Source organism: Styela clava, chromosome 15 (assembly GCF_964204865.1).
Source record: "Styela clava chromosome 15, kaStyClav1.hap1.2, whole genome shotgun sequence".
Taxonomy (NCBI): domain Eukaryota; kingdom Metazoa; phylum Chordata; class Ascidiacea; order Stolidobranchia; family Styelidae; genus Styela; species Styela clava.
In genome coordinates this window covers 18,407,672-18,432,596 of record NC_135264.1, presented here as the reverse complement: position 1 = coordinate 18,432,596, position 24,925 = coordinate 18,407,672, and the positions used below count along the sequence as shown (strand labels likewise).

At 36.5% G+C, this 24,925-nt stretch overlaps 2 protein-coding genes across 2 annotated transcripts in view; both read right to left on the bottom strand.

Annotated features, from left to right (window-relative positions):
- Nucleotides 1-1,513, bottom strand: part of LOC120334036 (unconventional myosin-Ic-like) — a 64,486-nt gene extending 62,973 nt beyond the window's left edge. Inside the window, exon 1 of the mRNA XM_039401481.2 lies at nucleotides 1,471-1,513. Within this exon, the coding sequence (XP_039257415.2) occupies nucleotides 1,471-1,498 (28 nt within the window). The 5' untranslated portion in view covers nucleotides 1,499-1,513. The remainder of the gene's footprint in view (nucleotides 1-1,470) is intronic.
- A 4,786-nt stretch (nucleotides 1,514-6,299) lies between these two features.
- On the bottom strand, nucleotides 6,300-18,396 carry LOC120334051 (uncharacterized). The gene is made up of 8 exons (XM_039401506.2): nucleotides 16,277-18,396; nucleotides 15,709-15,835; nucleotides 15,027-15,153; nucleotides 14,074-14,144; nucleotides 12,422-12,534; nucleotides 11,572-11,643; nucleotides 10,535-10,672; nucleotides 6,300-9,723 (listed from the first exon to the last, which is right to left on the bottom strand). The coding sequence occupies exons 2-8, from the start codon at nucleotides 15,824-15,826 to the stop codon at nucleotides 9,589-9,591; spliced, it is 774 nt and encodes a 257-aa protein (XP_039257440.1). The 5' UTR covers nucleotides 15,827-15,835; nucleotides 16,277-18,396; the 3' UTR covers nucleotides 6,300-9,588.
- Nucleotides 18,397-24,925: the final 6,529 nt, after the last annotated feature.

Below are 24,925 nucleotides of genomic sequence, written 5' to 3'. Positions count from 1 at the left end.
CAGCGAAAAACAAACCTGTTTTTCATTATAAACAGTATTTTGCCGAAAGTATGGACCAGCATAATTGGACCCGAGGCTTCGCGCGACCCCTTTCAATACATCAACATTTTTCACGACCCCCTGTTCCGCGTAGCCCGCTGCTAATCGGGTCTAACGATGAAATTCATTGTCATGCAAGCACGCCGCTCCTCGTGAGATTTCGCTTTTTTCACTAGCGTTTCAAATCAAAAGTCTAAAATAGTACAATTGATATAGTACTTTGTGTGAAATTAGCGTACTCGTTGTAACCCCTATAATTCGTTGCGACGAGTTTGGGAATCTCTGGTATACGCAACCTATTTTCCCCATGCCGAGAATTCTCGAACGCTTACAACAAACGATACTGGACAATATGACGACCTGAAATCAGGTTTCAATATAAAAACAAACTTTTAGTCGTATGAATTAACTGAGTCACTAGCCTTGTGAAATAATTGAATCTTTGGACAAATACTCGTTTGGAATATCCGAAAGTGTGTGAACACACCTCCTTAGATTTTCAATTTTAAATAACCGAAAGTAGGAAGGAGCGCACCGTTTACTTTTGTCATTTGCAAAATATTATCTCTGCGAAGCTGGAGTTTTGCCAGTGGTGTCACGCAAATCGCAACAGAATTGGAAATACCATTCACGTTTGAGCGTAGAGAGACAAATATGCGCGTGCATTTCAAGCATAGCACCGCACTTTGAATGTGTCCAGAACAGCAGCTGCACACCTTTCATTGGATAACTAAGTGTAAATGTTATGACGTTTTGTTGCTTTGCATTTTATTACTTAAGCCTACATGTTTACGAACTTTAAAGCATAAAATACATATTAACGATGACAAAATTGAGTTTTATTTGAAGGCAGCATTCTTTCGCGTGAGTGCGACGTGTGTTTTTCCCTGATAATTTGGAGCCGTACGAACGACTTCACGACACTGGCTGGGAAAACGAAACCGTCCAACATTTAATGGAATATTTTTCTCGCGCTGACGTGCCAAGATCATTTTTAATTAATCATTGCAAAGAACTGAATATATTCCCTGTAGATATCAATTTGCTAACAAATCCCAGAATTCTATATTTTGGTATAGAATACGTCCTCATAACGGGTAGAAGCATCAGAACACTCACAAAACCAAGTTTGGTATAATTAAAATTATCATAACAAAAACGGTACTCCCGTAGTATGTGTACCAGGTTAAGGTTAGGGCATGATTTTATTCCTATTTTCAGTAAGTTTCCGGTCCATAGGTTTCAATCCCTTTACACATGTTGATGTAAAGTAGGCGAACAAAATGAGTTACCTCCATATTGGTACACATACTTCTAATGCGCTAAAAAAAGTTTGAGAACCGCACCCATAAGGTAAAATCGAAAATTCTTAGAGGAAATCAAAAATGAAACATTAAAACGAACTTAAAAAATATAATCACCAAAACTCACCGCCATGCTTTCCAGCAGCCGATCCCATGCTTTTATCCAGATATTCTATGTAATGGCGTAGTGTGCAGCAGACACATTCAGAAATATTTAACTATTGAAGTAAGTTATCTGTGAATGTTAAATGGGTGGTTTTATATTGCTTCGAAAATAAAATTTTATATATAGAACTGATAAAAAGATACCGAAAAAACTACGACTATATACTGGTGGCCCATTATCACTGATAATATTGCTAGAAAGAAGTAGCGGGCTGGCCTTTAATAAATAAAAATGTAGAAAGACAACCAGAGAAAACGCGAGGCCAGCGAAAGAAACAACTCGACTAGACTTATCACAGTGTTCGTGGTTCAAAAAACAGCAATTGTGCACCAGAGGACATTGCGATCGACAATGTCAAGTTTATTTTTTCAAACCAGTAAATATATCACACGATCACAAATTACTAGATTATGATAATTACACAGTTTTACTGGGGAAGGGAAGTCGCGGGAACCAAAGCTGGTTATCGAGTAGCGACACCCGAGGTCCTAATATCGTATTTAAAAAATTGGAGTTTTGAAACCACTGATATTGACGGTACCGTATGATTTATCTAATCCACAATACTTACCGGAGATTATATTAATTAAAGAGTAAATTAAATGTTATGTGGTGAACGGCCAAATTTTGTCATGCACTTTCTTGATTGCGAAATCTACCCCAAGGGATCCTATTCTGCGTTGCTGTCTTAAACCACCTCTTTTGAAGCGAGACTTACTCTCTATGGTTTCATATCTATGCGATCCTGACTATGTTTGTTTACAAGACACCGATAACCATGTACTTTTGCTTTCGTTACATGAACCAGAATCGAGCCTCTCAAAAATGTCGTCAAGTTTACAAGTATTGCATGAAATACTGGAACCACATACGGATACGGACATAGGATACTGATAGAATTTTCATATTTATTACGGGGAAAAGAGAATGACGAAATGGCGGCGTCACGTCCGATTATCTATCCACGTCAGGCATATGAATAGATAGCTTTTCAAGTGCACGGACTTGATGGCGGTGGATGCCGTAACAATAGGCGTGCTCAGGTATGGGAAGAGGGGCGGGCATTCTATAATTTGTTTATCCCTCAAATTATTTGTGAAATTTAGAGGGCGTCATATTACCTTTCTAGTTAAAATCCAAATTCTAAAAATGAAACTCTTAAAGGCCGTTTTTATCTAACTAAACTGCAACCAAATTACGGTTGACCACCGAGCTGCCAATTGCTACTCGGACTATAAAATATTATCGTATTGCCTTATTTAATAGCAAATGCTAATTGGCGCGAGACTTGAAGCAGTACGATCAGTAAAACAGCTACGGGGTAGTGAATCCTATATAACTGAAATTCTTGTTTAAACATTGGTACTCCCGTAGTGTGTGTACCAGATTAGGGTTAGGCCATAAATTTATTCCGATTTTCCCTATTTTAGTTCTATTACGAGTTCGGGGACTGTCTGTGTTGGGCAAGTAAATATACCCCCTGTCCATAGGTTTCAGTACTTTTACACAACTTGATGTAAATTAGGCGAACAAAATTAGTCACCTCCATATTGGTACACACACTTCTGGAGCACATAATCTTTGCCATACTCTTTCATATACACTGACAGTGAACGATTGAGAGCTAACCGAGTATGATGACTGAAAATTTTTCGAGGAACACGTTTCAAACATTAATAAGGACGCATTTCATTTTAAAAATTTTAAAATTAAATTTTCGATCCTCAGTATTCATTCTCACTTCTAACTAATTAATCAACAGTTCTGCGGTCTCCTCTCTGCTTCCGTCTTGGAACTAAACTCGTGAAACTGTAACCAAACACTCATGTATCCACAAACTGTTTTAATATTCTCGTCAAAATAAATAAATAAGAAGAGAGAATTTCCCGCTGCATGAATTATGAATACGTGTTGTTGCAGAAATGAATATTTATTTACGTCTCGCATAGCAAGTTATACATATCGCATTTTCGAGTATCTGGTGATTTCAGAATCGAATCCAATATTTCTCTCTGGAATATTTGGAGGATATGCAATTGAATTGAGTCGCTTTGCTCCCACGTATACTGGGTAATTTTCCATTTCTCGAAGACGAGCGACCGTTCATAGGCGCCAAAACATCCTCTGCGATAGAGCTTATTTGTGGCTGTTGTGGCTTTAATCGCCCAATTTGAAAACCATCAAGAATCTTATCTTAATCCCAATTGTGCTGGAATGCGCCAACATCGAACTTGGCAATAAATTATCTCCCCGAGTCGCCGCTACTTCCTCTCGCGTATGACTGACCGTTTATCTGTCTCTCGCGGACGAAGAAACCTTACAGAGGCGCCAGGACATCCCTTACGATAGAGCAGCCTAATAAATATACATAAGAAGGCAGCTTCCAGAGTTCGTGACAGAAAATAAACAGAAATGTCATCCAAGTATCCGAAGAACTCGCAAAAATTACGCCTTGCTTGAAAATTATTTTTCAAGCGCTTAAAAGCAAGGTCACTTAGGAATAACGGAAACCCTTCTCCGAGTAAAATTTAGGCATCAATTTACGCATTAAGATTGTCAATGTGAGTTTTGTTTATTTCTACTCCGGATAAGGTTTCCATACTTATCCCATGAGTGAGGAATACGTGGCCGATAAGACGTCCAAATCACATAGCCAGCCACTTTTCGTCCAGTAAATATTGGGAATAGAATTAGTTAACCAGTCAATTTCAGATATTTATTTTTGTCGTGCGACAGTTATTTGAACAAAATAAAAATTAAATAAATCATCTTTGGCGGTACTCAAGCTAGCGACTTTCTTTTATAAGATTCAGCAACGTTTCTTGAGTAAGGATGCTAAGTATGACTACTTACAAGTATTCGATTCTTATCCGATTCCTAAATTTTCGATTCCGAATCTCGATTCCTCGACTTATCTTGCTGAGAAAACATACCCACCTAAGCAATGCCATATGAAATCCAACACGACAGTTATGTTCAGATATATGGACGGACAAGAAAGCCAAAACTAAGTAGTATGGGTATTCAATCTGTCACAGTAGACAAAATCGCACAAAAAAACGAATTGCTGAGAATCCACAGAGGCTCATGAAATAAATAAACGTAAGAGTCTTCTAGCAAAAAAACATACCCAACTCAGCATAGCAGTAAAGCAGTTTGTACATATATGTGAAAGACTTGCCACAAAACGTTACACATTGTTTGCAACCCAAGTTTTAACCTTAAGAATCGATTTCAGTGCATCGGAATCGATTCTAGTGGATTCCGCGGAGAATCGATTCTGTAATCGAATACACACTCGATTCCGCCATCCCTATCCTTGATGTTCCATGCCCGAAACAAATTTCCAAAACCCTTTTCACTGTTTAAAAGGGTTACATTCACGGAAAACATTTATTTGTTTATATATTCATGAGTGTGTATTAGGTTATCCTCTTTGAGAATGGAAATAAACTTGCTCCTTCAGTTCCCTACCTAGAACGAAATGAAAGACAATGAATTTACTAATTCATTAACTCCACGATCTGAAATTCGACAAGTGAATAGAATTCTCATCCTTTGACTGAAATGCGATTCCTTTACCGGTCGTCCGGCGCCTTGGTTTCCTAATTATTGGTTTGAATAATGAATGAATAACGAGAACTGGAGTCATCTGTGAGGCCGTTGCATAAAGAGTTATGGTGATTTATATCCTTCCCAGCTCGATTGTGACAACGGTTAACAATTCAAGGCTAACGGTTGACTATAGAATGTTTGATCTTTACTCTGTGACTGTACATTACCGAAAGTTTTACATTACAAAACCATCTAACAACGGTTAATCATTTGTAGACCCACAGTTAACCGCTTAATGTCGGCGGTTCAGTTTTCTAATAAACGGTTTGAATCATGAATGACTAAAGGGGCATCTGTGAGTCTCTCGCATAACGAGATATGGTGATCTATTGACTTATACTTATATACGCGTATCTCAATCACTGACAACGGTCGAATATTCTATTCGTTTTGGACATCCCTACTATGAATACTTATTCCCTCATTATGTTTCGCGAGCTAAGACTTCTCGTCTAGTGTCTAAAATAGTTTAACTAATGAACTGGAACCGGGCTGTGAACGAGAAATGATGATTTATAGACTTCTACGAATATACGCTGTAGTGTATTTCTATAAAACTGACAACGGTTAACCACTCAAGCCCATCGGTTAACCATAGAGTTGGTAACCATAAGTTGGTAGAACTATTCAGCAAAAATAGTATTCATAGAGCATCAGCAAAACAGCAAAAAATATCATATTTTATGCTTGTTCGCTAAATTGGTCATCCATACACAAATTAACAAACATTTCCCAGTCAGATGGTTGACTGTATTATTTTGTACTCTCGAAGTATGTGAATCAAGATGGTCTACACCGGAAAGTAGTATGTGTATCAGGTTGGAGTTAGTTCATAATTTCAGGCACAAATACTACGGGAGTCACCTGGCTAGTCTCCAAACTCGTAACTAAAATAAGAATAATTTGGTATAAAATTATGGCATAACCCTAACCTGGTACACATTATAACACATACTACGTTCCGGTGTCCGCCATCTTGGTTCACATACTTCGGGAGTACCCATTTTTTACACTTGTTCGCAATATATATATACTTCATATTGAAGAGCTGGTTCAGTTCGCTAAATTGATCATCTATACATAAAATATTGTACATTTCCCAGTCAGATGGTTGACTGCATTAATTAGCCATCTTATCGGATTTCCTCCCCCCATTCCACCAGTTGACAATTCCATTCTGTTTACAATGTCGTGTATTAGATATTGCACAAATAAAAAAGATTGTCAGAGAATAAAAACACAAATAGGCCTAAGTGAACACACAACTGTACAAACAAACTTTTTGTCATGAAAATTCGATTTTCTCAAAAATCGGAGTCAAAAGTTTCTCTATCTGGAGTGGGGGTAGCTTTTAAATCAACAAATCACACTAAAAAGACTAAAATGCCTGTAACATTTGAAAAATTTAAAATTTAAAAACATAATTTTTCTAGACTAGAATGCCACGACACTGTAAATGGTTAAAAAGAAAATGACAGGACAAGACAATAAGGGGTTAATATAATAAATAATAAGCCAAATACATTATGAAGTAATAATGCTGGGTAAGATAAATACATTATGTGATCATAAATATACAAGCAACAGTAGATTATTTTATCATAAGCAAATACACAATAGATTAGATTGTAAATACCAAAGCAATATATATTTCATTCTTTCAATGAATTTGAATGCAGAATATTGAAAGGTCTTGCCTTTAAAGTTGCAAAACAAGGTCGCGATCCCACAACTTAGGTAGAGCACTGATAAAAAAGCCACTTAAAAGTGCTCAGACCTATATGGGGAACCACCTGAACTAATAATAGTGGAATACTGACAAAAGTTATACCAAAATCTTATATTGCAAGTTTGCGCAAAGCAAGGTGTCAAACCAACTAAAAGTAGAACTGGTGAATAAAAGATGGTTTGTTTATAGAAAGACGGGTTTTTCTGGTCTGGGTGAGATTGATGTAAGGTCTATACAATGTCTACACGGCGCTCCAGAAGTATGTGCACCAATATGGAGGTAACTAATTTCGTCACCTACTTTACATCAAGTTGTGTGAAGGGACTGAAACCTGGAAACCTGTGGGTGGGGGGTGTTTTCTATTGGCTAACACAGACAATCCCTGAACTCGTAATAGAATTAAAATAGGGAAAATCGGAATAAAATTATGGCCTGACCCTAACCTGGTACACATACTACGGGAGTACCATCAACATAGTGAGGTCTGAGGTACAGATTAATACTAAACGTCTACTATTCTAGTATTAGGTCTCTGTGTAAATAAATTGAGAATAAATCAAGAATCCCAAACTTGGATACAATTTGATACAGCGGAAATATTTGAATACAGTAACAGAAATAATGTACCAATAAAAAGAATAAAACTTGGTCAGAAAAAGCGCCGAAGTCGCACAAAAAATTTGATGACAGGTTGTTGTGGTTACGGTTGAGTTTTATCCTGCGGATAATGTAAGAGCTTCAAATGGGCGCTCATGAAGTATGAGTTCCAGTATACTAATTTTGTTTACCTCTTCTACATAAAGTTGTATAAAGGGATTGAAACCTATGGACAATGCTAACACAGATAGTCCCCGAACTCGTAATAGAACTAAAACAAGGAAAATCGGAATGAAATTATGGCTTACCCTGACCTGGCACACATACTTAGGGAGTACCTACAAATGGCCCTGACATATAAATAGCAATGAATATGTTAAGACAGGACTTGACATTATGTTAGGGAAACTACAACATTGTTAGAGAAAAGTTGGATAGACGAATTTTAGCATGATATAAGTGCCATGGATATATTTTCAAAAAAGTTAGTTTGATAATTGAGTGGTTTTGTGCGATTGTGTGTGTGCAAAAAGCATTGGATCGTGCAAAAACTGAAATGTTTCAAGAATGTTTCAATGAAATAAGGTCCAATTAATAACATGAGTTGAGAGTGCAGTTTAGAAACGGGGTTCCAAGTTCTAACAAAACTTGATAAAAAAAAACGGTTATTGCAAACACAGGAGTTTTGGTAACCAAGTACAGTTTTCTCGGGAGTTAAAGAAAAACTTTTCAAACTGAGAGAGAACAGTTGGCAGGGATTGCCAAAACTGAATATTTCACCATTCCAAAAAAACATTTTCGAATCTCAAATATATTCTAAATTGGGAAAGTCATGTGGAAAATTACATAAATCACTATATCTTCATATTAATCATATCTAAATTAACATAAATATAAAAATCATCGTTTTATCAGTGTTGTTTGTTATCAGTTGAGATATCGTACGTTTTTATTGGCGTGTCTGATGACTTGAAATCCCTAATTTTCAAATAAAAATATTCTACAAACTGGGGTTGCGGACTGCACAGGGGGAACTGAAAAGAGTCCGATCAATCTTTAATAATTAATTCCAATCAAAAATCCCGCCTATATTTTTGGTTGTGCGTTGCGGACGAATATCCATGGGGGAACGTAAAAACTAAGATTCACAAATAAGAGTCCACGGCCATAAAAGTTAGAGTGTGTGGATATACATGAATGGATTGGGTTGGATTACAACATATATTGGCAGTCGAAACCTGAAATTCAGCGCAGTAGGCACACATAAAACTTTGCAATGGCCACAATAAAAAAGTTAATAAGATAAAAACATAAAACTCTGCAATATATAGGTAGAATACTTGAGATAGCAGACACACAATATGGGGAAATTAAAATCATGTTATTCCTATCTATGTTGACAGCAAAAGATTGTCCGGATTAGAGATAGCGATCACATGCCTGGTAAGAAGCAACTCATGAGCTTTACTTGAGATATGATAAGATTTACATATTTATCCCGTGGGGAGATGAAAGTCGATAAGTCGGCATAATCATGTGAAAAATAACTGCCTCTCGTCTGGTTACCAGTCCATGTCAGGTATGGGATTGGTTGGCCAGTTGTTTTCAGATACATGGACTTGATGGGAAAGACAATATTGGAAAAGCAAAATCACTATTCTGTTGGTCTAGGATAGTTTTTCAAGTATTTGCTATAGTATAACATGCAAAACTGGTAAGATCAGGAATTGTTTGAATAACCTTCATCACATCGTGCCTTGGTATTGCGTCAAATCTTCCTGGTAATTATATCTAAATTCATTACTTTAAAAGATTTCATAGTTTTACCTCAAGCAAAGTCGCCACTGGCTGCTCTGTTTTCAGAAAGACATAAATCTTCTACTTATTATAGACGGCGGGTACGAAGATTTAAAAAATGATAACCTGGGACGACAACATCATTAAGCACAATACGCCACCAGCGGGGAAAAATCGTATCATACTATAGGCTTCAAAGAAATAAAAATCGAAAAAAAATTCAGTGGAAATTCACAACTTGAGTCCTATACAAGTGCATTGAGTAAAAAAAGAGAAACAGTCACGCACTATTGCTCTCTCATTTTGATTGTGATGCTTGAATTGTCTCTCCAATAGTTCGGTCATGGTTTATTGCCTTTCTCTCTCATTCTCCTGTACTTAATCAACTCAACAAGATTCGTAAAATGTTTTGTTTCTGAAATTTCTCCAAAATCATTATAAATGTCAATCTTACATTTCTCTGTTCCGGATTCCGCCTGTTGGGAAAAATTAAAATACAAAAAATTAATGGAAAATGCAGGGAAAAAACTTGAAGTACGGTAGGTAATAAATTAATTCTTTGAATGGTTTATAACAAACTGATATAGATTAAATAGTCTTATTAGATTCGCTCTCTGCCTATTTACACGATGTCCATAGTTATTTTGCAATTTCAATTTTGTTATGAAGTCAGTTCTCAATAAATCTTAACCAGGTTTGTTGTATTCTATTCAGTAAACCAGGGGTCGGCAACCTTTTGTCGCTTGCGAGCCAAATTAAGGATTGCAAGTCATTGGCGGGCGCACATATTTTTAGGAAGTTGAAAACCGAACAGATGATACTTTTTATAATGAAAATCAAGCTGCGATAAATCTCTCGAATAGAATATAGATTTATTTTCTCATTGCATCTCATAAAATTCCATTTAAATATTTCAAGCGCCATTGACCCCTTTGCACTTAGCATCAACTTTTTTTGCGTTTTGTTGCCATTTTTCTAATTATAATCTAATTATATGCTAATTAAACGAGTAATTGTGAATTATATACTTGTTAGATTATAATAGAATTTAGTCTAAAGAATATAATCGTCAAAACGGCTGTTTTGTTACTATAATTCAGCGAAGCGTCACGGGCCGGATTATATTACTCCGCGGGCCAGATCCGGCTGTAGGTTCAGGACCCCTGCAGTAAACATTCAAGTATTTTTACTTAACATCTATGGGGGCCAAAACAATATATGATATTGATAAACTCCCTTCGCAATTTTAAGACTTTATGGACACCCTATATAAGCAAACCCCATTACCTTTGGTGAATCCAAATCCTTTATCTCCAACTTTGAACTCATGAACTCCGGGCAACCAAACCTGCACCAAGCTGCAAAGCATTCACTCGTCGGCCAAACGGAATCCTTGCCGAGCTGTGTCCTTGCTGCATGACAAACCTGCGGGAGGAGAAACATTCAAAACTCATGTTAATATCAGGCTCTAGACAAGAATACACTAATACAAAAATTTTTAGTGGACTTGGTTCTTGTAATTATGAAGATACACCGTTCATGGCCGATGGCGATCATTGAGGAAACTTATTCAGATCAATTCGGTATGGTTTGACATGTTCGAGTCAAGACTGCAGAGTCTACTTTTGATTGATGACTCTTTCCTGTTCAGCATTGCTCGCACAATTTATAGCACCTTAGGTGAAGTGGTGGTCTTAGGGTTTGGGCACCGAGGTCATCACTTGGTTGTGTTTTCAACCAGCTCTTAATAAACATTATTGAAAAAAACAGCTGTATTCACACGCATATGGGCTACGGCACATTGATGACAATGGCAAATGAGATATCTTTCAATGGTAGGGTATTTAGTCGATATTTATACCAGTAATAATCTCCTACAGGAACACTACCAAACTGCATTTGGACCGTCACAGAAACGCACATAATTTACTTTGAGTGAACACCATTGGGCACCCGGACGCACAGTTAAATTTACCAGTGGAGAAGCTGAAAACAACCTGAATGGCAAAACTCAACAACAGCGGCGCAGCCAGGAGTTTTTGAAGGGGGGGGGGGTCTGAAATTTCTGAATGCCAAGTTAGACTGTACCTGCTAGTTGGTCTGGTCGGGGGCCGGATAACATGGTTTTTCAAGAGTCCGGCACTCAAAGCTTTGCCCCTGCTCAGCAATTTTCTGGCACAAGCCAAATTTAATATGCAAGGAAAGAGCCAGTGGTGAAACTACTAACTCTGCTCGGAGATGATTCTTGCCTAATTTTCAGTGGACATTGCTTTGAGCAAAATCTTTTAAACATATTCTATTTCTAACAATTCAAACCTGCTCACCTGATGTATCGGCAATGACTTTAATTTATAAACACCATTCACAAGCCTCGCCATTCGGTCTGGGTGGATGTTCTGAGAATAAAAAAAAAGAGATGAAATATTTGTCATTCCTTCCACTTCAAAAAAGGTTCTGTTCAAGGGCAAAAATCACATTCTTCTATGACTTATAGGTTCGAAACTGACAGTACTTTGAGTAGGTTGAAGTCGCTAGGAGACTAGGGTATTCAGTACTTAGTATTTCAGTACTTCAATATTAGGTCATTTCGTAGTATGTGTACCAGCGTTAGGGTTAGGCCAAATATTTATTCTGATTTTCCTTATTTTAGTTCGGGAACTGTCTGTGTTAGCCAAGTGAATATACCCCCTGCCAATAGGTTTCAGACCCTTCACACAACTTGATAAAAAATAGGCGAACAAAATTAGTGACCTCTATATTGGTACACGTACTTATGGAGCGTCGAAATTTAATCTTAGTCTTATAACACCTTCACCCAAAATTTTGACATCTCATCTTAATTCATGGGAACACCTTCATGGCCATTCCAAGCAACTGTGGAATTTCATCAATGAAAGGTTAATGCATGGTGGCCGTGCCGTCCTGTAGTGTCACGCTTTATTTTACTATATATTTTACATCCACCAAGTAAGTTACGTGCGACTATTGTGGTTTGTGCAGTTTTGTTCAACCCACATTGGACAATGAGATAAAACTTGTTGCTGGCAATGACATGCAAAATTTCTGGATTTGTCCCGTAGAGTCACCTGGAATGTCCCTTCAAATGACCCTTGGATCTATACACTTGAGCCACTTGTTAAAACGATTCATTCAAATAAACGAATGTTTACTCACCATTATAACTTCCTCAGTAACCATTCCCGCCTTCAACCTGATGCATTGTGAGTTACCCACATACACCACCCAGTGGTGGGTGTGGTATTCCGCACAAAACTCAACGATGTCACCTAAATGAGCGAAACAGATGATTAAAGGTTGATTAATTATAAACTAAGTGTTAACTAAAGATTGAGGTTATAGGCCACTAAATTAATCACCTGATCAGCATCACCTGTGTGAATTTGCTAATTTCACACACACCCACAGATTCATCTGTGAATAAGAGGGGCCTAAATTATATAGAATCGTGGTTGTGCGTTACACACACTCACTCAGAAGCTATGGAGACCCATATTGATAATTATAAGAAGATCATAACTGCCCTCTCTGATATCGTTAGATGAATATTCGAGTAGTATTAATTAAAAAGCATTTGAATTTGCGGATCAATCTCAGACCCAACCTGACTTGATAACCAACCAGCAGACAATAATTTATATTTCTTCCTCCACAGAGATAAATACAAAAACTCAATTCAAGCTGCCATATCAAAAGTAAAGGAGAGCTATTGTAGGCTAAGTCGTATTTAAATTCTTTCATTTTGTTAAATGAACCAAGAAATTTTAAATCCCTAAATGACTTAATTTGAATAGAAATAACATAATCTCCTTTCACTTGGATAATCTTTATTACATGGCAATAAATTTTAGTTCATTTACATTAAACACATTCAAGCATACCCATGGCAATATCTATCCACGGGTCAGCAACCTTTAGCATTGAAAAAGTAATTCGCCATCCATTTCAATCAAACTCAGAGCAGAGCAACATCTACTCTAATGCCAGTATTAAAATTCCCGGTAAATCATTAATGATAAATTATTTCTTACTAACAACAAGCCAAATGAAATACAATTGCACAACACCCTAGCACAGGGGTGGGCAAGGTTATTGGAACCAGGGGCCAAAAATTTGCCCATCTGGACTGACGGGCCATGTAAGTGTGACGTAAAAGTTACATTTTAAGAACAATATTTACAGTGTTACAAAAGTAGAAAACAAAATGCCTCATGGAAAAACTAAATTTAATGGCAATCTTAAAAAATTACTTCCTTTTTTAGGTAAAATATCAAAATTTGGTTTAAGTTGGTTGTGGCAGCATCAGGTGCGCCAGAGTGAATTACCCAACGAGCCGGATTTGGCCCTCGGGCCAAGAAGCCCTAGTCCCATAATATAGTCTCACACATGATTTCAGCAGCATTAAATGGTCCGAATGTCTTGCATCACAGTTTGAAAAATTTTATGTTGCAACGTCAGACGAGCATTTTACAATAATGATTACATCAGACTGCAAACTGGCGACGCAAAAATACACCTGATGACTGGCCTAGCAATGACTAATTCTACATCCTATTTATGAATAGTCATAAAACACTGCTTCAAAATAAGCCAATCTAAAATCCATGTGTCTGAAATATATCGGCATAAATAAGTCGTTGCAATAGTAAAACATTCACCTACCTAAATTCATGGAATGATGGGGTGAGGCTAGTGTGGCAGTGAACAGACTCAATTTTGAACAAATTTAGAGTTCCATATTAGGAAATAATATTTGAGAATGTAATTATGGTAATTATTCAAAGCAGTCTCGTTTACATACAACTCACCTGGTTGAAGCATTGTGCATAAAGATTTAATATCAGTCGTCTCTGCATGGTTCAGCCTTTCACATATCAGTCTGGAGAATAAGTTATGATTTAGTATTTCATTGATATCACTTATAAGATAACAACGCCTATTTTAAGGTATTTAAAATGTATTTCCAGTTCCATTTCTAAACAGCGGTTTTGCTTACATGTATGACATCCATAAATATTTGATCACTGCATGTACGACTAATTCTTACTTTGCCAGTATTTTAATTCACAATTCCATGAAGTCTGGGCTTTTGGAAGTATTAACTAGTTGAGTATTCCTATACTAGACTGGCAGTCGGAACCTTAGCTCAACAGACAATTGAGCTTTCTTAGAGGGCCCTATCCATACATGTCAGTGAATGTGATTCTACCAACACAAAAACAAAGTATTTATCTCAGCAATTTGGCCGTGCACTTGAAACACTTTCTATTTGCATTCCACACTATTTTTTTTATCCGCCATGGAAGAAATACGCAACTGTGACCGCCACTCTTATAATTTAATGTAATTGTCAATCCAAGTTAGTGAACCTGGCTTATGTGAACAGCATGGTAATAGCCCAGGATATGCCAACACAATTACTGTATATCTTCGCATAATAAGCAGAGTTTAGAGCACAAAAATAAAATTCCAAACAAAAGGGATGGCTTATACGCGCATAACTCTGAACACACTCAAGCGAAATGAAATTATGTTAATTTAATTCCAACAGCTATTAATCGAACAATGCTAAGTTCTCACGATAAAAGCCTACGATTTTTATGGTCGACTTGTAGGAAACCATTTATAAATTGCCGTTTTAGGGGGTCAATTTATATGCGAGTAAATACAATAGGTCTAACCAATAGGCCACTGCTACCTACTGGAACTTATGAAATAGTTGTGAATAAATTTAATTCACAAATTTGACTTCCATACTTACTTATCATTCAGAGTGATTGTGTACTTTAATTCTTTATCAATATTTCTCTGATTATTAATCTGTTCATGAACGACCCTTTCCTCTGAGTCATCTTCTGTCTCGTGGAATACAAACATAAGATCAGAACCTGCGATGAGAGGGTTAAGAATAAGAATTAGCAGAGAAAGCGTAAGAGAGCTAAAATACACAATTCATGCCTTCGTTCTGAGCAAAAACATACACAAGGTCATTGAGGAAACAGGGATTTGAACCAAAGATGTGTAAACTGCGATTCCAACATGGTCTGGCCAAGCGCAAAGGCAATCGCACCACATGCGAAGAATTAGCAAGAAAGCATATGAGAGATAAAAAAGTTTTTTACATGATGAAGCTTAGTCACGCCTTCCTTTCGGGCTAAGACATACTAGCATACTATATCTCCTGATATAGAAAAGGCAGCATATTATTTGGAAGGAATTTGAACCCGAGATTTGTGAAGTGCGATGCTCACACGGTCTAGTCTAGCGCCCAAATATTGTCACTCTGACTACCACAGTTAATTAAAAGGAAAAAAAATTAAAACATTGTTACACAGGAACGCAATGATAAATAAAAGAAATTATTGTACGAACGGTTAGGTATAATTTAAATGCTTCATTTTCTCAAATATTGATTTAGTAATATAAATATCGCAAATTCTTACCCCCGACATTCTCTGGTATTTGTGAAGCATCCTTTGGTTTCTTGATATCGGTTGCATGTAACGATGGCGAACTCATATCACCTATCGGAACTTGGTTGTAAGAGGCTTTGTTGCCCATTGTGAGACGCTGGAAATAAAGTGAAGAGGTAAATAATGGAGGGAATTCAGGGCATAAAAACAGTTTTAAAAAGATTGCAGAGTTGAAGAAAGGCTTGAGTCAGACTGGTGATATAAGAAGTGTTCGAAACTGTCTGCTACTCTAAATACATTCAGAAAAGATATTTATTTCACAGAATACATATTGGTTATTATTATACATTCTTAAAAAATATTTTCAAACACGGAATATCAAATATATTTTGAACCGGTAATGCATCTTGATTAACAGAATAATGAAAGATATTTCGTGTTTGCTAGCACTTTTTGTTCCAGCCCAAGATTCTGACTCAAATATATTTGAAAATATGTCCACAGCCAATGTGTTACAATATTTCCCAAGTTATCAGAAAAATGAATGTCAACAAAATTTTCGAATTACAATATTATCAAAAATAAATACATTATTTACCTTCCCAGACACTTGACTATGTGGATGACACCTTGGAATCACTCCAACATCGCTTGGCACAAAGGTATATGAATATTATGCATAGTTTAAACTAAGGCTTCCTGAGAAAATATAAAAAAAAGTTCAAAACAAATTGCCTGGGCAAATGAGAGAAAACGAAAGAAATGTATATGGACTGCTCAGACATTCCTAATAAACAACACAGAAAGTATAACCAGTTAGCAAAACTCTCACAAACTCAAGGTCAATCAGTATCCACTAAACATAATTCCGTACACAAATTTGATAGTTTCAATGGCGCTCCCGTAGTATGTGAGCCAAGATGGCGGACACCGGAACGTAGTATGTGTACCTGGTTAGGCCATAAATTTATTCCAATTCCTCATTTTAGTTTTATTACGAGTTCGGAGACAAGCCAAGTGACTCCCGTAGTATTTGTACCTGAAATCATGGCCTAACCCTAACCTGGTACACATACTACGTTCCGGTGTCCGCCATCTTGGTACGCATATTTCGGGAGTACTGTTTCAATAACTCTCAACATTCGAGCTTGCTCAGAGATTTTTGCAAAAAAAATTCCGTACATCTGTTCCTGACTAGCTGTGTAATTACACTCTGTGAATACCACAGTAACCATTCTGCAGTTAATTGATTGTTTGACTAATTATTCAGAAGATCTATGACCATCTGCTTCATTAATAAATTATAAGTTATGAAGAGAGAAAGATCAGTTTACAAATGTAAAGAACAAATAAATATTTGAAACCTGTTTTGTTCGATAGCGAATCCCCAATGTTCAAGAAATCTAAAAGAAAAACCTACTGTTATTCAGGAATATTACCAGTGTGGCATTGCTTACCCATTTCTTTCACTCTGGCTGAGATTGATAAGTACGGGGTTTTATGTATGTATGAATCAATATTTTCTTTAGTGGAAAGTGTAAATCACAGTTGTTTTATTTCATTCGGCCCTGTATAAGCTTCCACTGAAGATAAAATATTTTTGAACCTGATTATTACCAGTTAGGCATTAGGGCCATTGTGTTCAAACCCAGAAAATCTGATAACTAAAAAGAGACAAAACCTAACCAAAGCGATTTTTATCTCTACTCCACTGTACACCTTTTTGAATTCATGATTTTGTAGAACATATAATTACTCAGTTTTGATAATCCCCAGATCAAGTAAACCATGGAACAGGATTACAGCAGATTATATAGAGGGTGGCAATTAGCTGCTGCATATCTTATGATTACCCAACCGGTAAATCATACTATAATAAATAAATAAACAAAACCATAGCAGGGTATATCACATATGGAACTTATGGCCAAAAAGGTTATAGTTGATTCAACTACTCTTTGACTTTGTGTAGCGGATTGACTGTAAGGATACTGTATCGAGGATTAACACTGCTATACTGAGTTGTTCAAAGGCATGCATCGACATTTCAATATTCAACACTAAATTAAGCTACAATTTTCTTGATTCGCTCTATACGAGGTTGAAAACAAATATTTAATATTCTGACAAGTCACAGATCATCGCTCAAAAAGGGTTGTATCAGTCACTCAAATCAACTTTGCATTCTTTGATGGCATTACAATAGCAATAAGCAGGTAACAAATATTCTGGCCATCACGCATCACCGCTTAAACCAGTAAACCTGAATATTCACATCAATATTGCTTTAAATACTTCTCAACAAACCCACATTGCAATTCTTTGACAACGTCTAACATGGCCGATTCCGCACCAGCTCTGAGAACCAATGACTGTACTTGCAATTTGACATTCATTAGACCTTTAACCAAGCAGTAACGAAACCGTCCAATGACTTGATAAAGTTGTTTTTCTCCACAGAATGATTTGGTGGGAACTCCGGACACATCGAGTAAGATATATTGTCGTTTATGGGAATCATATAATCTCACAGTATCTGTGACTGGATCGTAATCTACTAATGTTCCCAATGATAAAACCATAATTGCGTCATCTTTTTCGGTCAAAGAGCACACTTCTGCTATGCTCATCAACTTCATATAATCATCCATTGCTAACTGGTTAAAAGCATGCAGAGTTAATTCTGCAATCTTATTACATACTGCAGTAGCCTACTGGAAACAAAATGGGGGAAAACAGATTATTAATTGGTTTTGTTTAAAGCAAAAATTGAAACTGCCAGTGTGTTCTGGTCTTGAAATTTTATTTCCTAAATATCCAGGTCTGCAGACTGAAGACCGGTTATACCGGTAGATACGTACCGGTACCGTACCGTATAACTGTACCGGTATAAGTTTATTTCCAGAATGAATACCTACAACAGACAACATTTACGGTATCGGTACCCTATTTCCGAGTCTACTCTCTCTATTTACTCCTAATTACAGATAGATACCGGTACCGGTACCGGTACCGGTAGTTTATTTTGAACTCCACAATCTGACAATACAAACAGTTTCACTTTTGCAGTACAACAAAATATTTGTAGTTATAAACTATTATGCTCGACAGAGACGGTCAGCGGTAGAAAAGAGAGCAAAGTTAGAAATTATATAAAAACCTAAAAACGAACAACGTCCTCTTGAGGAATAACACAAATCAATGAAAAATCTTGTTCGCTATTTCCACCTAGCGGATTTACAATGTGGCGTTGTGAAATTCGCATGTTGGCGCCCTGGCCTACATAAAACATCTAGTATCATAATGCCGACTAGATTTGAAAAAAAAATGGAGAGTTCTCCCAATATAGTCAGAGTAATATTGCAATATGTCATTGATGTATATTATGTCGAATTACTGTTGTTGTTATTGATGAATTATGTTTATTGCAATATTGTTTTATTTTATAAAAACTCAAAAAAAAAAGGGTGCCGAAAATAATTATTCTTCCGACAGCGATTGCCAGTCAACATCTGACCGTAAAATCTAAAAGAAAATATTGAAATCAGACATACGCAAAAAATTCCTCTTGACACGCGTAAAAGACTAACTAAAAACAGAACAAACCAGGATTTGGGAATTTAGATTACCGTATTTGCTTGTTTTATAGCCCGGACCCATATTTTTTTTAACCAAATCATTAACCGGGCCCTTATTCAAACCGGCCCTTATTCAAGCACGGGCGCTTGTTATTTTAGATCGTTACAATAATTAATATATTGTTTATTTCCACCCGCCTTTACCGCCTCGAAATCCATGTCAAACAGTCGCCGCGGTAACACCACTTGCTGAAAGAGCCGACTTTTTCAACGAAAAATGAATTTTCTGTCTGCAAAGTAATCAATTCATGACGGTACGGGCATATTTAAAATGTCTTGCTTTATTATTAATTTTATTGTCATCAATTTAAACTGTGGTTGTGTCGACAAAATAAGAGCCACTCTAAAACACCACGGCATTCCGCGGGCATAAATATGTGTGGTAAACTGACCGATTATATATTGTTTTGATCCGTATTTTTGCTTTTTTGCAAATTCCACAAATTTAAGATGTACTTGTAACACTGACTCCTTTCAATCGCAATGCTGCCACCCCGATTATTTTTAAGGATGAAACGTTCCGAAAAATCCGTAATTCTGTTTTAAAATCTCACCGATAAATTTTATTTCAATACAAAAAATTTTGTTCGAAAGTACTTTATAGATTAGCTATCTTATACATCATCACAAACTGGGAAAAGTCGCGTTCTCAACCTTATTTAATGTTTACACGAACATTTTCGACGGCAATTTTAAAGTAATGGATAACAAGGTAAATCCTGCTCACAATTCACCGTGTTTTGATTCTAGTGACGATATGTTCTAAACGCGGAGCGAACATAATGTGTGCCGTAGGCAGACGAAATTTTGCGATTTTCAATGCCTAGAAAAGCGTTTTCAAACTGTCGCGGGCCTCAACAACACTTGTTCACTGTTTTATTTTCAGTATTTTATAATGCCGCTTTTCAATCGAACAATTTAGGTCGTGGATTTATTCATTAATTAGCCTTTAGAATCTTGCCGCCGGTGAACGTATAATGAGTCTCACCGGATGCACAATTCCGTGCGAGTAACAAAATAAATAATTGTCATCGTTATCGTGGTACAAATTTGTGATTTAGAGACAATAAACGTCAACGGCTTAAATAACACGTCACGACGATGAAAACATTCGGCGATTTTAGCAAAAGGCAATCGTACGCGTTATCGGCAAAACGGGCAAACGGGCCCTTAATCAAGATCGGGCGTTAAAACGAGCATTCACGGTATATTGATTTCGCTGTATATTTATTCCATAAACTTGATGGCGGATGTACTCCAGCTGTGAGAAAAACATTATTTGCGTGAAAATGACTAGTCGCCCGAAAGCGTGTCAAAGAAAAGTTAAAACTGGCATAAGCGGAAACAATGATACCCCAGAAGTATGTGAACCAAGATGGCGGACACCGGAGCGTAGTATGTGTACTCGATAGTTCAATTTATTCATTTATTGTGATAACGAATATGTGCGTAGACTGCGATTTAGTGGACAATGCGTTCGATAATTTCAAAAAACGAATAACTTGGATTGAAAGATTAGATTAAAGACTATTTCTTTGGCGACAAAATCGTGATACACAGTAACGAAAATGACGAGTTCGAGACATTTTTTTGTTCTACTCCAGGCGTGCACAACATTTTTGCTATTTGCAGCCACATTGCAGTTATTTGTATTCAATACGGCCTCCAGGGGGTTGATGAAATTTGTTTTGGGCTTCCATGACGTCCTAACCGCATATTTGACCCATGCGAGGTGCAGTCTGCCAATTATGAAGTATGTAGGACTACTTGGAAGTATAATATTCGCATTTCAAACGGATTTTTCTTTTCGGTGAACCTGTTCTTGAGCAGATATATTGCAGCAAGTTGCATAATGGTTGCACAATTTGAAAAAAAATAAATAATAAAAAAAGTCTTTGGGGAAGAGGCGATCGCCCCCATTTTCTTGCCCCCAAAGTATAATGAAATGTCGACAACTTTAATAAATTTATTCTATAAAAGTTTGAAAAGCGTAGCCGCTAAATCCTATATTTTGAACTTTTTTTTGGTTTGTTTATAGGATTTTGTATGTGGACGGCCGCATTATTTTTTCACGACGGCCGCAGGTTGTGCACCGTTGTTCTACTCTAATCTGAGGTTGCCGTGGTTACCCCGCTTGATTGTGCTTTGAGTCTCTCTTTACAATAACATAGCCACTGTATTTCCAAAAATTCTTTGGATACTTGAACGTTTTTTATTATATGAATGAATGTATTAGTGTGAATATTTTGTTGCTATATTCATATTCAATTTAACATACCTCGTTATTACTCATCGATCTTTAGATCGGTAAGTATGTTGATAGGTGTTTGTCTGTCTGTTTGTCTGTTAGATGGACGCGATATCTCACGAAAGCGTGAATCTGCTCCAAATTTTGCATGTGCATTCATCATATCTCGGACCAGAAGCCTATTGATTTTGGATGAATTATGTCGTATAATTAGCGGGTTATTAATTAATTAGTGATGGGACACGCGGTGTCACTATAGAGTCATAAATCAAAACCGCAGTTTCGATCGATAAGCCTTTTGTTTTTTTGTTTTAAATACTCTTTTGTTTTTTTGTACCTCTTTTTTAATTATTTCCAGACAGATTTATTAGATTCATTAGATTTTATTAGCCAGGTCATGCTGACTTCTCGGCTATAACAGTCAGAGAACAAGACGCAATGATGCGTGGTTTGTTTACAATCAGCAGTTGGTGTCGCAGATCGAAATCCAATAGTTATATCGATGATAAACATTAGCATCTTAGAAAGTAAAAAAGAACAATCAATAAGAAAGTTATAATGAGATGTATGTATACGAAGGTATGAAATTTTGGTTTTTGTTTTTTTATTTCAATTTGATGCCATACTTTCAGCCGTGAGTTATGTTCTGTCAAGTATGATCATCGTATGTATAATGCCTGAGTATTCATTATTATTTAGTAAGTTACGTGAGGTTCCGAAATTATTAGACGTAAATGAATATTTGGCAAGTTGTTAAAAGTATGGTTCGTATGTTTTGACGGCAAATATCTCAAGTTTATATACCGACTCAATATGCATTTGAAAGAAATTTTTCAAGGTTTCTCATTTGACAAAATTCAGCTCGAACACAAAATATCTTGAATTAAACTCCTGACTCACTCATCAACTTGATCACTCACTCAACTATTTTTCATCCTATTTAAATAAACTTTGTTGAATTCTTTGATTTTAAATAAGTTTCACTCACTCAACTTATCTTTTTTATAAATTTTATAATTCATGTCTGACAGGCTCGAGATGATCTTCGTGCGTAAAGATCCTATTGAAGTATTTTATCTATGGCCCATACATGCTTTATCATGCATATCTCTGGAAGTTGCGTATCTTGATATGATATGCTTATATGTGGGCCATACCTGGTAGAATGAAATAAAATCGAAGGTTTATAAGGCGGCGCCCGTGTATTTGGACGTGAATTGGTGACGTAAATATACGCTTTGTGTTCAAACCAATGTCTATGCTTCATCGACATTGTGGAATTTGAACTTTTGTATTGCTGTAAATCGCGTATACTGAAAATTTATTTGTCAAATTCTGTTCAGCGTATCGTCTTGTCTATTATAGGGAAAGTCTTATTTGAATGTAAGCGCATTGTTAGCAGACAAAGGGCTTGAAGATAAATTTCCAATGTTTAAGAATTGCTTGCAGATGAATGTTATGTCGCGTATGACTGTTGCGTATTTCATGTTTGAGTATTTATTATTATTTAGGAGACTTGTAGCCAGTCAGACAATCAACGGACTTGATTCTGATATTAAACAAGCGTTTACAAAAAGGTATTTTCAGCTATTCACTGGCAAATCAGATCAGAGAACTTAATTGTAATCTATATCAGGGATAAAAGGTTTGTAGTAACCAGTTGTTTGGTTCCCCGCGGATTGGCTTTACCAGTAAAAATATGTGTTCGATTTCATTTACCTATTTATTTTTCTTAATTTTGTATGTTAATATTTAACGAATAGTAAAAATAAACTATGAAAGAAGTCCTAGTACAGCGCTTTTAGGTGACAAAGTCAATCAGTTCAAACTCATTTTGGTTGTTTGAAAAATATATTTTGGTTTATTATGTTGCAGTCAACATTGTAGTTGAAACATCATTGTCTTATGGTTGAATATTTTTATGGCGCAATATAGAAATCAATGACATTATTATATGGACGGATATATGGATATATGAATTGCGCGATTGAAACCTCGTAGTGACGTATTATTTGGATGACGTTGTCATATAAGGATATTAAATAAAATAGGTAAAATGGATAGCTTATCACCACTTAAAGTACTTGTGATACTAAACTATATCCATCGCCTTACCTGTCTGATCGCACTATATGCCTTAGTATGGCTCGTTTTTTGTCTTTATACTTGATTGGCTGTGATGTGCGATTGTGACGTCATTGTGACGTCAATTTTGGATGGCGTAGTCACGTGGAGACCTAAAATTAAATATGGAATAATGGTTAGCACACGACCACTAAAAGTACTTGTGGTACTGAACCATACCCATCGCCCTACCTATCTGATCGCAATATATGGGTTAATATATAGGTATTGTTTTTGTGTCTTTATACTTCAATTGGCTGTGTTATGCGATTGTGACGACGTAGTAGTGTAATTTTTTGATTACGTAGTTACATGGAATTATAGAAGAAAACATGCAAAAATGAATAGCCCATACCACTAAAAGTACTTGCGGTATTGAACTATGCCTATTGCAATACTTGTCTGATAGCAATGTATGGCTGAATATACCTTTCTTTCGTGTCTTCATATCTCAGTCGACTGTATTTTACGATTGTGACGTCGTAGTGACTTCATTTTTGGATGGCGTAGCCATATAAAGATTTAGAATGAAAAATGTAAAAATGATTAGCATACCACCAAAAAAAATACTCGTGGTACTAAACTATACCCTTCGCCTTACATGTCTGATTGCAATATTTGGCTTAATATACCCCGTTTTTGTGTCCCTATTTTAGTAGGGACATAGCAATTTCACTAGAACCATATTGGGATTGAGATTTCAGAAGGGACTTAGCCATTTTAGTAGGGATATGGTGAATATCGTTATTTTAGTAGGGACATAGCGTACATTGGTATTTTTAGAGACATAGCCATTTTAGTATGGACATAGCGAACATCGGTATTCTAGTACGGACATAGTCATTGTGGTGGGTACATATCGGGCATATCCCATTTAGTTGGGACGTAGCGGACATTGTTTATTGAATAGCGACATAGCGGACATAATCAATTTAGTAGGGACATAGCGGTCATAGCCATTTCAGTAGGGAAATAGCGGGTGTCGCTACTTAAATTGGGACATAGCGGACATAACCATTTCAGTGGGGACAAAGCAGACATAACCATTTTAGTAGGAATATAGCCATTTTAGTAGGGACATAGCAGGTATGACCATTTTAGTAGGGACATAGAGAACATCGGTATTCTAGTACGGACATAGCCATTGTGGTAGGTACATAGCGGACATAGTCATTTTGATGGGGACAAAGCGGACATAACCATTTTAGTAGGGACATATCAGGTATGGCCATTTTAG

Bases quoted from the DNA above. Each gene is read 5' to 3' on its own strand.
- LOC120334051 (XM_039401506.2), bottom strand. From the start codon at position 15,826: ATGGGCAACAAAGCCTCTTACAACCAAGTTCCGATAGGTGATATGAGT. The intron at 15,154-15,708 runs GTAAGAATTTGC...CTCTCATCGCAG, and splicing joins AATACCAGAGAATGTCGGGG to GTTCTGATCTTATGTTTGTA. The intron at 12,535-14,073 runs GTGAGTTGTATG...TCGCTCATTTAG, and splicing joins ATGCACAATGCTTCAACCAG to GTGACATCGTTGAGTTTTGT.